The 14,479-nt window shown below is 37.9% G+C and overlaps 1 protein-coding gene across 3 annotated transcripts in view; it reads left to right on the forward strand.

Moving 5' to 3' along the window:
- Positions 1-14,479, forward strand: part of LOC134337437 (hippocampus abundant transcript 1 protein-like) — a 74,213-nt gene that overhangs the window by 36,436 nt on the left and 23,298 nt on the right. For all 3 annotated transcript variants that reach the window (XM_063032440.1, XM_063032442.1, XM_063032441.1), the window contains exons 2-7: positions 4,386-4,481; positions 6,042-6,104; positions 7,189-7,316; positions 9,555-9,669; positions 12,520-12,738; positions 14,337-14,450. In XM_063032440.1, coding sequence (XP_062888510.1) covers positions 4,386-4,481; positions 6,042-6,104; positions 7,189-7,316; positions 9,555-9,669; positions 12,520-12,738; positions 14,337-14,450 — 735 coding nt within the window. The remainder of the gene's footprint in view (positions 1-4,385; positions 4,482-6,041; positions 6,105-7,188; positions 7,317-9,554; positions 9,670-12,519; positions 12,739-14,336; positions 14,451-14,479) is intronic.

Here is a 14,479-nt window from a genome sequence, read left to right on the forward strand (position 1 = left end):
GTTAACTCCGCTCCTCTCCTCATATAATTTAAGTTTAGAAAAAAGATTCGGAAAGGTCAGATTACATCATATGAAAATGTTGCATAAAAGGTTTCCAAGTTTCTTCAAATTTAACAGAAGGGTCAAAAATATCACTTCTAATTTTTTCCAAATTTAAACTTAATATGGTTTGAGAAAACCATTGGAATGTAGTTGGAGGATTAGTTTCCTTCCAGTTCAACAAAAATAGATCTTCTCACCATTAAAGTAACAAAAGCTATCGTTCAACAGGCTGAAGAAGACAAAGATCTATGTTCTACCATTGGCAATCCAAAGATTACCGTAATAGGATGGGGTTTTAAATCGAAGCATAGAACTGTTGAAATAATATCAAAAATGTCTTTCCAATATTTTTCCAAAAGTGGACAAGACCAAAACATATGAGTTAAAGAAGCCACTTCAGAGTGACATCTATCACAAGTAGGGTTTATATGGGAATAAAAACGAACTAGTTTATCTTTGGACATATGAGCTCTGTGTACTACTTTAAATTGTATTAAAGTATGTTTAGCACATATAGAAGAAGTACTAACTAATTGAAAAATTTTATCCCATTTCTCTGTAGGTAGGGAAAGTTGAAGTTCCCTTTCCCATTCATTTTTAATTTTGTCAGATATATCTGGCTGTAATTTCATAATTATATCATAAATTATTGCTATTAATCCCTTCTGCAAAGGATTAAAGCCTAAAATTTTATCAAGAGTGCCAGAAGGATTGGAAGTCGGAAAGGTAGGCAACGTAATATTTTTAAAAATTTCTTATTTGTAAGTATCTAAAAAAGTGGGATCTAGGCAAATCAAATTTCTCAGATAACTGCTCAAAAGACATATAGCAGTTATCCAAAAATAAATCGCGAAAACATATTATGCCTTTCGTTTTCCATATCAAAAAGGCTTGGTCCATTACCGAAGGTTGGAAAAAAAATTAGATATAATAGGACTTGATAACATAAATTCATTCAGGCCAAAAAATTTACGAAATTGAAACCATATTCACAACGTATATTTAACTATAGGGTTGAAAATTTGTTTATTCAATTTAGATAGTGCAAAAGGCAATGAAATTCCTAAAATGGAGGCTAAAGAAAACCCTTGTACAGAATGGCCTTCAAGGGTTACCCAATGTGGGCTTGGAGTTATATTCCAATCTTGTGTCCAAAATATTAAATATCGGATATTAATTGCCCAGTAATAAAATCTTAGGACAGGCAATGCCAAAGCACCTTCTTTTTTAGATTTCTGTAAGTATTTTTTTACTTAACCTGGGATTTCTATTTTGTCATATATAAGAAGAATTTTTAGAGTCAATAATATCAAAAAAAATTTAGGAATAAAAATCGGTATCGCTTGAAATAAATATAAAAATGTGGGTAAAATAATCATTTTAAAAGCATTAATACGGCCAATCAATGATAGAGACAAAGGGGACTATTTGGTAATCAGTTGTTTAACCTGATTAATTAATGGTAAAAGGTTGAAATTGAATAGATCCTTATGTCTCTTAGTAATTTTAACTCCCAAATAAGTAAAATAATCAGTGATCAATCTAAATAGAGAATTTCTATAAATAGGAACCTGCATATTTAATGGAAAGAGTTCACTCTTACTTAGGTTCAGTTTATAACCAGAAAAGCTACTAAACTGAGCAAGCAAAGTTAATACTGCCGGAATAGATTTTCCTGGGTTAGAAATATATAATAGTAGATCATCTGCATATAGTGATAATTTATGAGTCTCATTTCCACGAGTAATACCAAATATATTAGGGGAGTCATGAATGGCAATAGCTAGCGGTTCCAAGGCAATATCAAATAATAATGGACTAAGAGGGCAACCTTGCCTAGTACCACGGAATAAATGAAAGAAAGGGGATCTTTGGTTGTTAGTAAATACCTAGGCCAAAGGGGTAAAGTATATCAGTTTAATCCAGGAAATGAATATCGGACTAAAATTGAATTTCTCAAGGGTATTAAATAAATATACCTATTCAACTCTATCAAAAGCTTTTTCAGCATCCAATGAAACGACACATTCTGGAATTTTGGGTGAAGGCGTAAAACGATATTCATTAATCTCCTAATATTAAAAAAAGAGTAACGATTTTTAATAAATCCAGTTTGATCAGCAGAAATAATTTGGGGTAATACATTCTCCAATCTCGTTGCCAATATTTTAGAAAAAATCTTAGAATCAACCTTCAGCAGAGATATAGGCCTATAAGATGCACATTGCATTGCTGGATGCAGCGACGGACTGTGTTGAGTGACAATGGTTTTCTGAAGTACTCCCGAGCCCAGGTGGCTACAATTGTCACAGTAGCATGACGTTTCTTAGGCAGTGCCGCCTGAGGGCTCGAAGATCACGTGCATTCAACAGTGGTTTCCGACCTTGCCCTTTACACATTGAGATGTCTCTGAATTCTCTGAATCTTTTCACAATATTATGTACTGTGGATGTTGAAAGACCTAAATTCTCTGCAATCTTGCATTGAGAAATGTTCCTTTTGAACTGACCAACAATTTTCTCATGAATTTTGGCACAAAGGGGTGAGCCACGACCCATCCTTGCTTGCAAAGACTGAGCCTTTGATGGACGCTACTTTTATACCCAGTCATGATACCTCACCTGCTACCAATTAGCCTGCTTAATGTGGAGTCTTCCAAACCGGTGTTACTTGAATATTCTGTGCACTTTTCAATCTTATTTTAACTCTGTCCCAACTTTTGTTGAGTGTGTTGCAGCCATCAAATTCTAAATTTGTGTATGTTTACAAAATACAATTAAGTTGGTCAGTAAAGCTATTGAAAATCTTCTCTTTGTACTTTTGTCAGTTAAATAAAGGTTCACGTGAATTAACATATCACAAATTTTTGTTTTTATTGCATTTTGGAAAATATCCCAACTTTTCTGGAAATGGGGTTTGTATATAAGCCATCTTTTGTATTTGTATTGTGTGTATTTTTTGTGTGTTGCATCAGATCCAGAGTAACAATTACTTGGTTCTCCTTTACACTTATGTACTGAAAATGACAAGCATTCTTGAATCCTGAAACTTGAATAAGCATGGCAGTGGTATATCTCATACTTTGCATGGCAAGAGAGCCCACGCTCAAAATGCATGAATTATCAGTGTTTGTTAATCGGCAATAATCTGCAAGGAAATTGTTCAGTTAACTCCCAGTTTCCTTGGCACTGGACTTCTCACCTGTCTGGTTTGGACACTAATTCTCTTTAACGTCATATGGAGCAACTGTGTGCAAATGCATCTGAAAATAGTTCAGAAATTTGCCTTGAACCTAAGTAATTTTTTGTGTGATAGATGTTGTTTCATGGGTAGTGTCAGAAAGATGGATTCAAATGGTGAGGTGAAGACATGGCTGTCATTAGATGCATGATGCAAGATTTTTCACAATCATTATTGAATATGAAGCATAATATTGAATACTAAGGGACATGTAATGTTAAGAACTGTGAAGTTTATAGCTGTCTATTTAGCCTTAGCCAGCTAATGCAAAGCTAATCCTCCTGCCCCCACATTTCCTTGGTTTCTGTGTCGTACTGATTTTCCATTACCTTTGCAAATTTACGTTGAAATATTTCTTCGCAACTGGTGCTTGTTGCAAAGCACTAGTTACCGGGACTTTGACGCAGTAGCAATGAAGGAAGGATGATGTACTGTATTTCCATGTCAGGGTGAAGTGTGTATGATTTGGAGAGGAGCTTTGATGTGCTAACTGCCCTTGTTTTAGGTGGTTAAAAGGTGGCTGCTGGAGAATGTTTACAAGTTGGTGCATCTTGTGGATAGTACATGCTGCAACCAAGGTTGGTTAGTGTTGAAGATAATAAATGTTTAAAGTAATGAATGAGATGCCAGTTATCCTCACAGTTTGCCATCTAAACAGAACAAAAATGAATTTGGTGTTTTGTGATTTCTCCCCAATCTGGGCAAATCTAATTGTGCTTTGCTCCATCAACTAATTCTAAACTTCCATGTTACATAGGTCCTCCTTCAGTCATCAAATCAATCAGCATCTTTAGGAATTGAAAATAGACCAGGCGGACTCTGTCCTTTCTTTAAGCAGCTTGATTCCTTGAAACCATTGAAGCTCACTCGAGAATATTGCCTGTATCTAAATAATTTTATTCCATATTTTATAAAATATTAACATTTCCCAAGTTACAGAGCTACCAGGTGGCCTCCAGTACAACACTATCTGTAGTGGGGTTAAGGTCTTCTGTAATGCTACGTTTTGTGTCCAAGCAATTATGATGTTCAGTCTGATGTTACAACTTGGAAGCATTCATAATAACTGGATTAATTTTGGTGTATTTCTTTTGTGTTCTCAGCCGCAAGGGATAGGTGAGCCTAGTGTCTACCATGCGGTGATTGTAATCTTTTTGGAGTTCTTTGCGTGGGGATTATTGACAACTCCTATGTTAACTGTGAGTATAATCTATGCCATTTGCATTTCATCCGCTGATTCAATGGGTAAATTCACCACATAATATATTTAGAGTACATAGATCTCAGCTTTGTTATTAGTTTCTCAATTATGCGTTCACTGAACCATTGGTTAACTGTGCTTTGATACTTGGTAAATTCACAACTAGCCAACTAGCAATCTTGACCCAAGCTCTCACAGGAAGGATGACTGTATATTTAAGTTTTGATGGACAGTGGGTTCCTGCAGAACTTCACACTGTGTTAAACTCCTGAGGTGAAAACTGGGCAGAAAAAAACTTCATTACAGCTGAAATTATTGGAGATATAATCAAAAGAATGAATAAATTGGCATCACTTTGTGGAATGTAAACTAACCTTAATCCCCAGGATTATACATGTGCTGCTTACTATGCATTGCCAAAGTGCTTCAGTGCAGTTGTGCATGATGGCATTGTCCAAATTATCCAGTGCTGAGTGTGATACACATACGTACCAGTTTGTAAGTTAAGATTTTCCAAAAAATGATTGCTGCGGGCTCTACTTAAAGTGAGTGGTGTTCCGGAGGAAGTAGCTGTATATTGTGGATTTTCACTCACACCCATCCTCATCCACTGAAAATGTTTATTATGGGTCTGTTGGCTGCAGTAAGAGCAGATTGGTGTCTTGTGATGTTTTGGGCAGGGGTTGGGAAGAAGTTCAGTGGGGATCCAATAAAGAATCTTCTCACCGAGAGTAGATGGAATTGAGTAGATTGTAGAAATGGGTACTCTCTTCAGAGACATAATTCAGCTTCAGTAACTTCCAGGGATCAAGTTGTTTAAAGAAGGAAGAGTGTGCCTGATTTCTTTACACGGTGCACTTCCTTAAAGACAGGGTGGGGAAATAGATGTCAGTGGATGTGAGGAAAAATAAACTCGAGTACTTTGGGAAAATGGGTGTACTGTGATTCTTTTTAATTTTTCCCACCAATTACAGATCTTCCCTTCTATTTTCTGCCTCCCTCACTACATTATAAAAACTGGACCTCTGAATTGTATTACTTTCATTATGTTTCAAATGGCTGGTCGTAAGTAATTTCTCTTTCCACAAATGTTGGATGACTATTTCTTGCATTAAGTTTTTTATTTCAGGCTTTCAACAGCTGCAGTATTTTAATTTTGTCTGATGGCCTTTGAAAGCAAAAAATGTCGATATTGGAAATTTGAGCTTAAAAACAAAATGTGAAATGTTTAAGGTCGGCATTTATTGCTCTCACTACCTTGTTCTAGACTTTGTTTATTCATAATTCAAATAAAGTTCTGGATTTGTTTTTGTGATAAGAAATATTGCATCTATATTACCTACATTATCTTCTCTGTTGGATTCATACAAATTATGACAGCACCAAAGAAAATTGTCTTCATCAATGTGGCACACATTAGCTTTGCCACAGTCTGGAAGAGGCCTTGCTAGATTGCTACTAGACCTTATCAAAACAGGGTAGCAGGATTCTCAGCTGACTGCAATTTTTTTTAATCCTGCAAAACAATTTCAATATGTAACATTTAGTTTTTCTTTAGGTTTTGCACCAGACGTTTCCTCAGCATACATTTCTAATGAATGGACTTATTCATGGGGTAAAGGTAAGAAAATACAATCACATAGCTTCAAGAAAAATAGGTTCTTTTCTGATTGGCATGTGTAGGTTAGAAGCTCTACTAGTCTTTAACCAGCAACATTATTTTTGGCTGGTACATTGAAATTCTAAGACTACTTTTATTAGCACATCTATAAAGCAAAGCAATGTGAGAAATCAGATGATAGGAAATATTGGAAGTTTAGAAATTTGATTTGAAAGTATGGGCAAGAAAGTCAGTTTAATATTTTGACCTTTTATTTCAGATGGTGTGTTGCACACTGTACCATTTCAGCCATTTGTATTGGTTCATTTGTGTTGGTTTATGAACCTTTTCTAAGTGGATTGACCATGCCCTTTAGTTGTCTTACTATGAATCTAATTTCAGCCACTTAGATTTCCCTTGGAGCCAGGTCAATAATTCTGTTCATCACCAGCAGGCTGAATATGAATATTTGGTGGGTTAGCTATCTCCAACGTATCTTTTTTTTCCCAATTGCCATTTGATCTGTGTATTTTGAGAATTGATTTTATTTTAAGTTTCTAATACTGAGGGTTTTGATAACTGGAGAACAGTCCATCCTAATAAAGTCACTGTGCTTGCTCTTGTGTGTCCCTTTGTCTGACAGCCGTTGCAGGTGTGCATGTTTTCTGTGCATGAGTATGAAGTTTTTGTATGTCTGACAATACAACTATATGAATTTATTCTGTGAATGGGCAAGTCCTTTTTTAATTTCTGACATAGCGCCTCTCTAGTCTTGACCTGGTTGGTTTGGCAAAGTTGCTGCATGCCTACGTGTTTTGGTTTGTGTGCATTTGTTTAATGCATGGGAATGTTTTTGTTTGACTGAGCAAGTGTTTTGTTTATACAGTTTTTGTATGTGTTTTGGATAATTCCATAAAACTGCTGCAAGTCTTGTCTCATCGGACAAAGCCACTGTTCATATTTGTTCTAAGCAGGAATATTTTGGTTAGTTTAACAAAGCCACTGACTGTGTGAGGTTCTGTGCAAGTGTTTTTTGTTTGTTTCAAGCTGATTGCGTGATTGTACAAATGTGTTTTGGTTTCTAATACCTTGTTTTGATCTGCAGGGAATATTATCATTTCTCAGTGCGCCTCTGATTGGAGCTTTGTCGGATGTTTGGGGCAGGAAATCCTTTCTTCTTTTAACTGTGTTCTTCACCTGTGCTCCGATTCCTCTCATGCGAATAAGCCCCTGGTGAGTGCCTGCAAGCTGCTGTATGAAATCACTGTTTGTTGTAGTGTCCATGAAAGGCGTTTCACCAGGTTTCTCAGCTGGGATAAGTTATGTGGAGATTCAGACACTGGATTTGTCCTGCACTTGAGATTCAGATTCATTTAGTTAGCACATGTAAATCAAAACGTACAGTAAGGTGCGTCATTTGGACAGCTACATCACAGAATGGTGAGGTAGAGTTCTTCAGAGTGAGTTCTGAATCCCACCTTAACCCACAAGGCCAGTGTTTTTCTGATTCATCATTCACCTGACAACATATACAATGTTTCCTTGGTATATTTTTGTTTAAATTCAGTGCTCTGGTCTGTGATGGATCCATTTTCTGTGAAAGAGAGAACTTTCCAGTTAACATACAGTTGCAAGAAAAAGTTTGTGAACCCTTTGCAATTACCTGCTTTTCTGTATTAATTACTCATAAAATATAGTCTGATCTTCAACTCAATCAGAATAATAGACAAATGCAGTCTGCCTAAACTAATAAAACACAAACTATTGTACTTTTCCTGTCTTAATTGAACACATTGTTTAATCATTCACAGTCCAGGCTGGGAAAAGGTATGTGAACCCTTGTATCTAATAGCTGGTAGAACCTCCTTTAGCCGCAATAGCCTCCACCAAATGTTTCCTATAAGCTTCTGATTAGACTAACACAATGGCGAGGAGGAATTTTTTGACAATTCCTCCTTATAAAACTGTTTCATTTCATCAGTATTTGTGGATTACCTTGAATGAACAGCCCTTTTGAGGTCATGACACAGCATCTCAATTGGGTTCAGGTCTAGACCCTGACTTGGTCATTCCAAAACATGAATTTTCTTTTTAAACCATGTTAAATTAGTCTTGTATTTTGGATCATTGTCTTGTTGCATCATCCAACTTCTATTAAGCTTCAGAACGCTACCCTAACATTCTCCTGTAAAATACTGTGATACAATTTTGAACTCATTGTTCCTTCAGCAATTGCAAGCTATCCAGGCCCTGAGGCAGCAAAGCAGCCCCAAACCCTGATGCTCCTTCCATTGTGCTTCATGGGTGGGTTGAGATTTTGGTGTTGGTGTACAGTGGCCCTTTTCCTCCAACAACTTTTTTTGCATTTATGCCAGTAAGTTCAACTTTGGTCTCACCAATCCAAGAACATCATCCCAGAAGTGTTATGGAACATCCAGGTGGTCTTTTGCAAACTTGAGACGTGCAGCAATGTTTTTTTTTGGGAGACCAGTGGTTTCCTTCATGGCGTCCTTCCATGAACACCATTCTTGTTCAGTGTTTTTCTTATAGGGGATACATGAACAAAGCGATTTCTGCAGGACTTTCGCTATTACCCTTGGATCCTTTTTCATTTCCATCAGCATTGCAGGTTGTGCTCTTGGTGTGATCTTTGCTGGATACCCACTATTAGGGAGAGTAGCAACAATACTGAATTTCCCCACTTATAGACTGTTTCTCTTATTGTGGACTGATGAACACTCAGGTCTTTAGAAATGCTCTGGTAGCCTCTTCCAGCTTCATGCATCTCTAGTTTTTCTAAGGTCCTCTGAAAGTTGTTTTGATGGAGGCATGGTGTACATAAACAGATCTTTCTTGAGAAGAGCAGCCTCTGTCAGTAACCTGACTCCGCATGTCTCTTTGTTTGTATAGGACATGGCACCTCTATAACTGACACCTTCAATCTCATCTCATTGATTGGAGCACCTGACTTCAGGTAGCTTTTGTAGAAGGCATTACCCCAGAGGTTCACGTACTTTTTTTGAATCTAGACTGATTGTTTAAATGGTGTACCCAGTATTGATGAGAAGTAGTACAATTTGGTGTTATTAATTTGGGCAGGCTTTGTTTTTCTATTATTGGATCTTAGATGAAGATCAGACCACAATTTATGAGTAATAATTGCAAAAAAACAGGTCATTGCAAAGGGTTCACAAACTTTCTTGCAACTAATTGAAGCTTTTGACTGCAGTTGTCAAATTAACTTGGGTAAAGGGGATCACAATCTCTACCTATGTCAGTGGGGCACAGTTGAACGCCTTAACTACATCTGTCTTTTTGGTATAGAACAAACTAGCACAGTTCCAATGGTATTTTTAGTTGTAAGCATACAATGTACTACTGATCTAAATACATTATTTAAGTAGCATGTATTTCCATTAGGAATTCAGTATTCAATGAATTGTGTGTTCTTATTTGTACTATTCTCTGCAGGTGGTACTTTGCAGTGATTTCCATGTCTGGAGTATTTGCAGTCACGTTTTCAGTGATATTTGCTTATGTAGCAGATATAACTCAGGAGCACGAGAGGAGCACTGCTTATGGACTTGTAAGTCAAAAAAGCCATTGTTTAAAATTAATATTTCTTATTCCCCTCTATGGCCTTTTCTGGGTTCTTAACATGAACAATCCTTAAGTAAGCATTATTATTGAAAATTGAACACTACTTTGGCAATGGATAACACATGACATTTTAAAAGTATACTTCTGCCTCTGCTCTCCTGAGTTTGAAAGTTTTATATTCATAGAATCCTGAAGCTTGTAGCACAGTAGCTCATTCAGCCCCTTATGTCTTTGTCTTGTCTTTGTGTAAAGGGGCTATTTAATTCCTTTTCGTAATCTTTCTCTTGCTTACATAACCCAGTTAAAAATATTTTGAGATGTTAACACAACTTTTCAGATCCTGACAACTAAGTAAAAAGGTTTCTCCTGGCCTTTCCCTTGATCTTTCGTCAATGATAAGACAAATGATCTGGCTACTGGCCTCTGCAATGTAGTTTATATCTCCATTGATACTGTCAAAACTAGCTAACTGCCCACAACATAGAATGTTATGTTGACCAAGTTTTCATAGGGTTCTTGCATGTGCCATACTCAAGACATTAAAACTTAGTTCCATCCCCGTCCTAATTCTCTGGCATGGCGTTACTTGGAGAGTAGGAAGTTCTTCCCAATGCCCTAGATGGCAATCTTCCATTAATCAGCAAGCCTTCTCGCTGTTTTATGGAGTAATTTTGCAGACTGATGGAAACAACATCAATATAATTCACTATTATACAATTGGAAGTATTATTTATTGAGTGTAATTTGGAGTGGTTAAGTTATCCTTTGTCAGAACTGTACATATTTGTAGAAATGGTCATCCGTCAACAAGGTGATCTAATTCAGCTTTCCTCTTATTTTTAGTCAGTGATTTCAAAATTTTCCCTTTTATTCTAGCATTTGAAGTCTTCAGTTTTGATTATTAATGAGGAGTAAATGTTATTTAGTGAGACCAGAGCATCTAGTGTAAAATTTGCTTATAAAATTGTTTAACTGTTAGGATTAACAAAAGTGCAGTGAGATTCTGTAATGGGCAAGGTCATAACGGGTAGAATACAAGGTAGAAAAATGAGGACATGCTTAGAAGAGAAATAAGAAGGTGGAGTGTTTTAAATGAGCAATTGAAAAAGACCGGAATGTCTGAATATTTTATTGTACATATAGTAGTTATTAAAGCCTATTTATTGAAAGAAGATTTGAGTACTGTAAAGACCGCCAGCATATAAGGCCCTACTGCACTTATTCTGCAATATTCTTTATAGGTTTTCCTACCTAAAGAAAGATGTACCTTCTATAGGAGTGTAACAAAGATTCATTGGATTGATCTTCTGGGGTGGAGGCTGGTGTCAGAGGAGAGTATATTGAGTAGCTGATGTGATGGTAATGGGTTTGCTGTCTGCCAAGTCCAGAACACAAATGAAGTACTTAAGCCCTATCCAATTTTAGATAGTTGTGCATACCCTCATAAAGAGAGGTTAGCCAACTAATCTGCAAAAGCTAGATCTCTTCCCCGTTTATCCTCCACGGTGAGTTTGGATGCCAATGCCCACTCTTTGAGTACTGGGTCAAACCCGCGCCCCCCCCCCCGCCGCCGCCACCCACCCCTCCCTACTACAGAGGAGATGCCTCCAGCTAACAAAATAGTTAATTTACGAACACAGTTCATTTATTTTTAATGATACATGTTTAAATTTAGATAAAATTCTTAAAATGCACTTAAAACTCAGGATTTCTATCTTGTATATGGTTTCAAAATTACAAACTATTTCTAAAACACAGGTAAGATTCTTGTAAGCTTAAAGACATACCCAAGAGTTGCAGATGAATGAGTCGTCCATCACAGAAATCGAAGGTGAAGGAATGGATTCTAGTCACTCCACCATTCTTCTTGTCATTCCCAACAAGCCCCACTGCCATGTAACATTTATTCTGGTTTTGCTGCTTGGTGACTTCACATATGATATCTGTTTTTCAAATACCTTAGCTGGGAAATTCACATCAATGGTCTAAAAGTTTCTGTGATAGAGATAGCAAAATTAATGCTGCGTGGCTTGACTTTATGAATACACAAATTTCCCAACTATTGATAGTTCAGCTATTTGATGTGCTAAGTGATAGCTGGCAGACCAGTCTGATACTTCCTTGAACTAAATATCTTACTAGTGTTGCCTGATGTGATGCATGCCCAGTTAACATGGGTTTCAACTCTTGAGCAGCGAGCCCCATGCTGTGGGCCAGCAGTCTGTGCTCTATAGACAGTACTGATTATTTGCAAAACTATCCTTTGACTTCAGAATAATAATTCGCAATTTACATTAACAACTGGACTCTGGTTCTTGTTTACAACAAGATGGCCAAGGAATATTGGTTGGGAGTTTAAATTATTCCAAAACAACTCAATCCCTGGTAGTGTTTGCTACTGAGTTAGAGAGCTGAGATTGGCAAAAAGGATCTGGGCCCTGGACAATGAATATCCATCACACTTGGCGTATCTCTCTAGAGGTTGGAAAGATGAAAGATAAGTTCAGTGAGGAAAATTCTGATGGGGCTTGTTAAGATAAGTGCAGGGATGATGTCTCCTTTAATGAGTTGTCTAGAGCTAGGAGTAAGCCTTCAAAACATAGGTTGGCTAGTTAAGGCAGAGATTAAGGTTTTTGCACCTTTAGCATTAAAGTTCACCCCTGAAATGAAGGATTATTTTGTGGAAAAAAAATTTAGGACATACATAATCGGTGTTTTTAAAGTGTTGTGATTACTGAATAGTAGACCAGAGATGAGGCAATGAATATCTTTCTCCTGTGATTTTTTTTTTTAAATATGTAAAGTAGACTCAAACCTTTTGTTCTCCCTATTGCAGGTATCTGCAACATTTGCAGCTAGTCTTGTGACCAGCCCAGCTATTGGAGCATATTTGTCCAGGGCATATGGAGATAACTTAGTGGTAGTTCTTGCCACTGCCATTGCCTTGCTGGACATCTGCTTTATTCTTGTGGCCGTGCCAGAATCTTTACCAGAGAAGATGAGACCTGCTTCTTGGGGTGCGCCAATTTCATGGGAGCAAGCAGATCCTTTTGCAGTAAGTATCTGAATCCTTTCACCTCTTACTTGCCCCTCAAACAGGACCCCACTAAGGAACACTCTGCTATTGTCTTCCACACCACCACTAACCTTATTGACTCTGGGGATCTCCCAACCACCGCCACCAACTTCATAATTCCCACATCTCGCACCTTCTGTTTCTACCTCCTACCCAAGATCCACAAACCTGCTTGTCTAGGTAGACCCATTGTTTCAGCTTGTTCCTGCGCCATTGAACTCATATCATCATACCTCGACTTTATTCCCCCCTAGTTCAGTGCCTTCATAGTCATAGTCATAATCATACTGTATTGATCCCGGGGAAATTGGTGACATCTGTGACACCTCACACACCCTTGATCTTTTCAAGGACCTTGTAGGTGGAATAGTGCTACACCTGCTTCTACACCTCCTCTCTCACTACCATTCAGGGCCCTAAACAGTCCTTCCAGGTGAGGCGACACTTCACCTGTGAATGTGTTGGGGTCATTTCCTGTGTTCGGTACTTCCAGTGTGGCCTTCTGTATATTGGTGACACTCAACGTAGATTGGAAGACCACTTCACCGAGCATCTTTCCTCCATCCGCCATAACAAGCGGCCACCTCTTTTAATTCCGCTCCCCATTTCCATTCCGATATGTCCATCCATGATCTCTTTCACTGTCGTTATGAAGTCACACTTAGGTTGGAGGAGCAACAGCTTGTATTCCGTTTGGGTATTCTTCAACCTGATGGCATGAACATCAATTTTTCAAAATTCTGGTAATGGCCCCCACCGACCCACCCCTGTCCATTTCCCATCACTTTCCCTCTCTCACCTTATCTCTTTGCCCGTCCATTGCCTCCCTCTGGTTCTCCTCCCCCCTTTTTCTTTCTTCCCTGGCCTTCTATCTCTAGCACCAATCAACTTCCCAGCTCTTTACTTCATCCCTCTCCCCTCCAGGTTTCACCTATCACCTGATGTTTCTCTACCCCCCCTCCCCAACCTTTTAAATCTACTCCTCAGCTTTTTTTCTCCAGTCCTGCTGAAGGGTCTCGGCCCGAAACGTTGACTGTACTTTTTTTCCATAGATGCTGCCTGGCCTGCTGAGTTCCTCCAGCATTGTGTGTGTGTGTGTGTGTTGCTCGGATTTCCAGCATCTGCAGATTTTCTCTTGTTCTTACCTTCCCTTTTTTGTCTGCCATCTTCAGCAACTGAATCTGAGAATGTGTCCAATTTGTTACCTCTTTAAAATGCTTTCAGGTGTTCTCATCTTCATTACCAATGCAAAAAAAATCAATTAATTCATTTGCTATTGAGTGCTTGTGTGTTCTCTTGACACCAAAAAGGGAAAGTGCTATGTTGTTCTTAAGTGGGTGATACTCAAGCACTTGAACTCAGCTGAGTCTTGTTTAAGTGATTTTTGACAAGTACATGTCTTCGGGAGTGAAGATTGGAAACAGGAAAGAAGTGTACAATGTGCTGATTTATTCTGAGTGCTGTTGATATTTGTAATCCTACCCCCAGTAATTTTGAAATTCATGTGGAGTAGGACGGGGTCCTTTGGCTCAGTTTGTCACTTTCACTGAGTTGTATTTCTTCTCATTTTGTTCTAGTCTCTGAAGAAAGTGGGTCAGGATTCAACTGTCCTGCTAATCTGTATTACAGTATTTCTATCGTACCTGCCTGAAGCAGGCCAGTATTCCAGCTTCTTTCTTTATCTCAGACAGGTAAAGTAGTCCAATAAAGTTTAAAGCTC

The sequence above is a fragment of the Mobula hypostoma genome, chromosome 24 (genome assembly GCF_963921235.1).
Source record: "Mobula hypostoma chromosome 24, sMobHyp1.1, whole genome shotgun sequence".
NCBI lineage: Eukaryota > Metazoa > Chordata > Chondrichthyes > Myliobatiformes > Myliobatidae > Mobula > Mobula hypostoma.